General features: G+C 38.4%; 1 protein-coding gene across 1 annotated transcript in view; it reads right to left on the bottom strand.

Annotated features, from left to right (window-relative positions):
* Positions 1-7,062, bottom strand: part of ROCK1 (Rho associated coiled-coil containing protein kinase 1) — a 151,766-nt gene that overhangs the window by 36,760 nt on the left and 107,944 nt on the right. Inside the window, exons 19-22 of the mRNA XM_019546854.1 lie at positions 4,134-4,294; positions 2,077-2,261; positions 1,336-1,405; positions 296-390 (exon numbers count right to left, since the gene is read on the bottom strand). Of these exons, the coding sequence (XP_019402399.1) occupies positions 296-390; positions 1,336-1,405; positions 2,077-2,261; positions 4,134-4,294 (511 nt within the window). The remainder of the gene's footprint in view (positions 1-295; positions 391-1,335; positions 1,406-2,076; positions 2,262-4,133; positions 4,295-7,062) is intronic.

Below are 7,062 nucleotides of genomic sequence, written 5' to 3' on the forward strand. Positions count from 1 at the left end.
TATTTCTAGAGTCCAAGAAATTGTAATTCCTCATCTCCCAAAATTGGTCCAAGAAAATAAATAAACACAAAAGTTCCGATTCCATCATCTGTTGCAAGCAAATAAGTACTACCCAATGTCTTCCTCATCTTATAAAGTATATGGGGACATTTTCAATGCCTGTTACATTTTTCATAAGCAAGCATTTTTCAACCATAGGGCAAGAAAAAATATTTTTAATTTTGATTTCAGCACTTCAAAGACAGGTAGCATATAGGTAAACATATTTCTGTTCAAAGATTTAGAAAGGACATACTTTTCATTTTGCAATTCCTGTATTTTCCTTTGAGTTTCTTTATTCTTTTCCTCAATTTCTTCTTTAAGCTCCTTAACCTGAGTTTTGTAAAGTGTCTGTAATAGAAATAAGAAAAAGTCAAATCCACCTTTACAAGTTTCTCATATACAAGCAGCTTGAGAATGGTTATGCTGATGATATGCTAATACCACTTCCATTCATGGTGATTAATATAGTCTCATGATTTTTTTTTTTTACTTTTCTTTTTACTGCTCCATCTACCTCTCAGACACTACCTTTTTGTAACAAACACAGAAGCAACGGAATCCTTGCCCTTAATTTAGGCTTCAAGGTACTCAGATGAAATCCCCACAACGGTAAACCTAAAATAAATCTTATATTTATTACTCATTCGAGTCTTTATAACTTAATGTAGGCTAGCTTTATCATAATCTAATGTAGGGGTCGGCAACATTTTTGGGCAATGCCAAAAACACTTGCAACCTGGGACTTGTAAGATATTGGCATTGCCAGAGGCAGATGATGGGAGAGCCATGGTGACAGGGGAGCCATGAGGGGCCCCTATCTTTGTGGCACTGCAGCCCCAGCCTCTTCCCCACCAGCCACCCCAAGGCATGCATGTCAAGTAAAATGCCTTCATGTGCCACACTTTGGCATGCATACCAGGGGTTGCCTGACCTCTGATCTAAACAGACTTGCTTGCTTTAAACCAATTTATATGAAGCAGCTTTTGGAAGATTTGGAAGAAGGGGAGATGCATTATTCTGTACTTGCAAATTGGATGTTTTATGTATATAATATAAAAAGGCACATGGTACTTCATTGCCCAGAGGAACCAAACACTATACCTGGTTTGTTAACATTTTAATTAGGTTTGTTGCCATACAGTAATCAAAGTATTTTCATGTTAGCCTATATATTTTTATGTTCGAATATATTTATCCATATTACTGAATGATGCCAAATTAATGAAGCACAGTGTCAGTAAGTTATTTAATATAATAATCTTCCACTGTTTTAAAATTAATCATGAACCTTACCGAAAAATACTGTTCAGCTTCAAGTTGATCCTGAAGTTCCCGCATCTGACCTTCATTTCCTCTATATTGCCTTCAAGGAAGAAGAAAAGTAAATAAAACAATCTAAAAACCATATAAACATGTAAAAGCACTTGCCAGGTTGCACCAATAATTTGTTTTTATAGTGTTTTTAAAATGACATAATTCATGAAGATCAATGGCTTGCCTTGTTCTACAATTGTGATTTAAAACATGCCGTGATGGCAGTCCTAAGGGATGGCAATCCCTAGTGAGTAATGAGCAGTGCTCTGAAAGGAATTTGATTCCTGTCTTCGGTGGTAGGACAGCGTGGCCAAGGCACAATAAAAAACGATTCTCATGTTGGAAGAACAATGCTGTTTACTGTTAGTCTAAAGAAGTTATAAAGAAAAACACAGTGATTTAATGAGGGAAAATGTATTCAGCAGTAGTCTTCCAATGCACTACCCAAAATCTAATCCCCAAATAATAGTTCTTAGAACACACACTCCAGATGTTCCAGAAAGAAGCCAAGTGCCAGATATACGAGTTCGGAAAAGTTTAGGCACAAAAGGACCAGGCAAGAACCTATAACTCAAAATAAAAATAATCTAATGCTGTACACTCACTTAGGAAAAAAAATGTCCACACCTCAAAGTATTTTTGTTGTATGGACAGTGACATGCAATATACAGAAAAATTCTGCTGTGTCATACTCATGTATTACTTCACATTTTCACTTACTTAGCAAGTTGAGCCAACTCAAATTCCAATAATCTCTTTGTTTCCAGCAATGTATTGATCTCCTGTTTCAGCTGCTTCTCAGAACTCTTCAAGTTGTCTGCCTCAGAAGCTTGCATCTTCAAGTCATTTTGTGCCAGAACTCGTTTATTTGCCTCTTGCTCCAGCTGAAGTGTTAGATTCTTAACCTAATATAGTTTGACAATTCCTTTTTAACGTTAAGAATATTTAAACGTATATTTTCCTGGATTTTGTTAAAAGCATTTCACGTACAGATTATGTCAAGCATTACCATTTTGCAGGTTTACAAATTAAATAGTACATGCAAATAAATGTTCCAAAGAGTCTCTTACATTTCTTGGACATGTTAATCTCATTAAGAAAACAGCTTTCCATGTGGATTGTATTTGAGGGTTCATATGACCTCTCAAGAGCTTTCCTGTATCTGGCCAATAATTTTATCCATATTTTAAACACTTGACCTTTTCCTAGCTACTTCACATTAGAGATGACAATGGAAGAGTTCCAAAAGGTTTGCTGTAAAGTTATCCTTCTTTTCTATGGATTTTAAGCTTTAAAAGTTTGTGTCTTTCCACTCTTTAAAAGCTTTGGTGTCTACAGGTTGTGTAAAAAATTTAACTGCAGGCACCCATTCTTTGGATCCATCCTTCCCATTTTAATCCAAAAGAATGAGATGAGACTCTTAAAAAACACCAATATGAAAATGCTTTCAGCTGACATTATCAAAACTTTTGGACATTCTGAACGATCAGATTCCATAATCCAGTGTATTTTGCTTGTTTTAAAACTGGAAGTTAAAGTTTAAATACACCACAATTTAAACTCAAATCCAACTGTTTTTATTTTTACAAAGTGAAAAAATGAAATGCAAAAATTGCATTAATAACACTAAAATAAGGGCTCAAACACACAAGAGATATAGAAAAGTCAGGTTGCAACAACAAGCTGAACTAGTACCATTATGTCATGTAGTTAAAACAAAGAAAGTTAAACATCTATTTTACTATGTAAGCTTGATTTTGCAACTATTGATTCTGATGATGCAAAAAATATGCTTGCAGCTAAAATCCATCTTAATCCTGCAGTATTATTTATAGCATATCTATAATGCCTAGGACTCCATTTTATGCCAAATGGCAGTGCACTATCAGTGCTCTTATTTATTTTAAGAAAGGGCATCAAACATGTGGCCTGTGGGACTCCTGGAAGGGCTGGAGATTTGGGAGTAGGGCCCACAGTCAAAATCTGGAGTATGGAGCCCTACTGGGGATACATGTCAGAGGTGGTGGTGAATGGCAGCAATGCTGACCCCTGCAGCTCCCTGCCACTGCTCTCCCCACTGCCTGCCCTGCCACTACACCTGGATCCGGTGCAGGAGACCAGGAGAGTTTGTCATTCATGATTTACAGGGAAAACAGACCAGACAGAGCTGCTATCCAGGATCCAAGAAGGTGTGTGTGTAATTTAGCTTACTAGGATTTACACTTACACTTCACATTTAAGTGGACGGTTGCTGGATACAACTAGGGACCTGCCTAACACACAGTGAGAGAAGGCAATTTTCATAGCTTGGTCACAACCCGAAGAGCCAGTTTCATGGACATTTCATAGCAATGCACCTCTCGGTGCTGACTGATGGAAAGGCCCTGCCCCTTGGCATCGACTGGCAGAGGCCCTGGGGGAGGGGGAACGAGGGGGCAGCTGACCCCTTGACTGCTGGCTGTCCTGCCCTTTATGCGGCCCCACCCCTGGTGCTGGGGAGCAAGCATTTTATTTTTATTAGTTTTTTTTGCTTGATTTCCTGGGAAATCACAGCCAATTGCATTTTTTTCAGTGATCGTGGAGACAGCCCTTTTTCGTGTTTTCCGCAAAAGTCACGAAACTAATTTAAGTACAGCCCTAGATATAACTAATATTGATGTTACATAAGCTTTGACCTAATTGGATTCAGGTCTTTATTTGTAACTTAATTAAGATTCTTTAACTTTTCCCTTTCCATAGAAAAGATGTTTGTCCATAATGTATTATGTTAAACTTACTTCATCCTCTAGTCTCTCCTTTTGTTCAATAAGATGTTCCAGCTTCTGCTGAGACTGCTTCAGGTCAAAGTCCAGCATGGAACATTGTTTTTCAATCTGAACTATTCGATTCTCTGCTTTCTCTCTTGCGGCCCTCTCTTCCTTGACTTTTTTTTCCATTTCTGGATAGGAAACAAAAACAATTGACAGTGCAAAGAAGCACAAATACAACAGCTGTATGAGCAGACTTGCTTAACTGCACTCTTTAACTACCTTAATATTTCATCCATGATTCCATTATTCGATTTTTGAGTAGCTCCCTTAGGTTGAGCTCTTGAAGTTACTTCACAGTCTGTTGCAGAAAGTATCCCTAGTCCGTTACTGAATAAAACGTATAGGACTATTGCAGCAAACACGTAAAGCAAAAAATTTGTCTTTATACAAACCTTTTCTTCATACAAGTGAAGCACTTTTTAAAAATACATATATTTTAAAATAGAAACACATACACAGCATACGGTTTATTATTAGTTAAAGAAAAATGAAATAAAAAACAAAAAAATTACAAGGTCTTGAAACACACACTCTAGATGCATGTCTACTAGGGCTGTGTATAGCTTCGGTCCCTGATTTGATTCAGTGGAGATTCGGCCCAATTCTCCAGTGGCCAAATCTCCAAATCTGAATCGAATCAGACAACCCTTTAAACCCTCCGAATTGATTTGGAAAGATTCAGCAATTCAGACACAGACACAGCTTTAAATGTTTTTTCTACATACCTCTAGGTAGCAGGCAGCTTATGAACACTGCAATGCCGGAACACATGGAATATCCCACAGAAGCGTGGGGGGCTACCCAGCGCGCTTGTTAACAGATGCAGAAGTGGACCAGAAGCACTTCCAATCCACTTCCAGGTCTGCCGTGGAGCACGCTGGGGGGCTCCCCTGTGCCCCCCCCAGCTGGCTGGTGCCTCCTGGGTCAGGGGGGCACCCAGGGTCCCCCCCATGGCTGACTGCTGAGCTGGAGGGCCCTGCATGCTCCCCAATGGACCCAGAAGTGGACTGGAACTAGTTCCGGTCCACTTCCAGTTTTGCTGCCAAGCACACAAGGGGGTCCCCCCCACACTCCTATGGGACACTCCATCTGCCCCAGCATCGCAGCATTCACAAGCTGCATCTGGTACTTCAAGGTATGTAGAAAAAACATTTAAAGCTGTGTCTATGGCTGAACTGCTGATTCTTCGAATCAGCATCGAATCTTCAGATTTGGATATGGCTGAATCGAATTGGGGACAGTGATCCAAATCAACAAATCAAATCACTGTCCCCGATTCGGGCCGAATCCGAATTGAATAGGGCCTGTTTTGCACACCCCTAACGTCTACAATGCAACAGCAAGGTGCTCGGTCTTGCTGCTGGGTACTGGGTCTTGCTGAAGCAAAAAGTTCCACCATAAACATATAAACTATGGAAATAAAGCACTCCATACTGCCACTCTTGAGCATGCCAAAAACAAAAGCTTTGATCATAGTACCAGGATGGCCCCTAGGACCAACTCACTCATTTCATTACTGGGGTGGATGAACACACAATAGGACCAAGTCATCAGGACTTACTTCCTTGGCACTGACGCCAAGCACCCTGTAGCTACAGACATATCCCTATATGACTACAGACGAACTTTGATTTCCACGATAACATAAAAGGAATGGAAAGAAGCATAGCAATTCACAATTAACTTTGTAAGTATTTCAAAACAGCATACATGCATGGACATAAGTGAACGTTGGAGAGAAAATAATTCATTCGGCTGAGGTACCATGGTGAAGCTTTAGTTCAGAAAGATGACTTGCACAGGGGAAATACTTGTTTTACAGACGTCAACTGCTGACCAGAGATAAGCCCTTGGAGCAACTTCACTTACTACAGTATAGTCATATCAGGGATGAACATCATCTAAGATACCAGTACTACTAAAGTGCTCTTTAGAAGTTCAGATTCTTTCCACGTCTTCTGAAAAGTTTACTGTATTTTCCCTATTTTGAATTTTTACTAATGATAAATTGTATCTAGACAGCTCTTTAGTTTAGGAGTTAAAGTTCTTTAAAAATCTTAAAATCTAATGTACGCTTTTCCCCTTACTGTAATAATCTTAACAACAAAAAGTGAGAATTATTGTAATAACTTATAATTATTTTAAAAACTTATAACCAAAATAAACAGGAATACAATCAACAAAACTCAACTGTATTAGTATATGAACATGAGCTAGAAAACCATGCTATATATTGGAATTCAAATCAATGGTAGATTTGTTAAGGGATAAAAGGCAACTTAGTAGGGACCCAGTCTAGGATTTGGTTGCCTAGATTTTTCTGAATCTCTGCCAACATGAACACCCACTAGGGTAGACATAATTAAGTAGAAGTTTGCAATTCTGTTTTCTTTGAATACCAAAGAAATAACTCATTCTTTTAATCTTCACATCCTAACACATTATTAAACAGAACTCTACTAGCTGTATATTTATGACAGACACTAAAAAGATTAATACTTTCCTACAGACAACTATGTTACTGTACTAACTGTTATAATACTAGTGCTCAAAATATTTCATGAATTTCTTGTATTATTTCAAAAGCAAGGGATTGCCAAAAGTCTATCAGAAATTTAATTGCATAATACTTTGATAGAATGAATGGCAAAAAATATCTTAAGGTGTTAAATTTTATTCGTTTACACAAGCCCTCCAACTTGGAGAAGAAGTGGTTGGATGAGAAGAAATCTTGGGTGATAACTTGCAAGAAGGTTTTAAAGACATAGTACACAACTTTCACATTTAGAGTACACTGGACACATCCCAAACCAGGAAAGCCAAGGCTGCAACTGAACTCCAACTAGCTTCAGGCATCAAGGACAACAAAAAGTCCTTTTTCAGATATGTGGGGAGC

This window comes from Crocodylus porosus, unplaced genomic scaffold (genome assembly GCF_001723895.1).
Source record: "Crocodylus porosus isolate Cpor-Errol unplaced genomic scaffold, CroPor_comp1, whole genome shotgun sequence".
NCBI classification, from domain to species: domain Eukaryota; kingdom Metazoa; phylum Chordata; order Crocodylia; family Crocodylidae; genus Crocodylus; species Crocodylus porosus.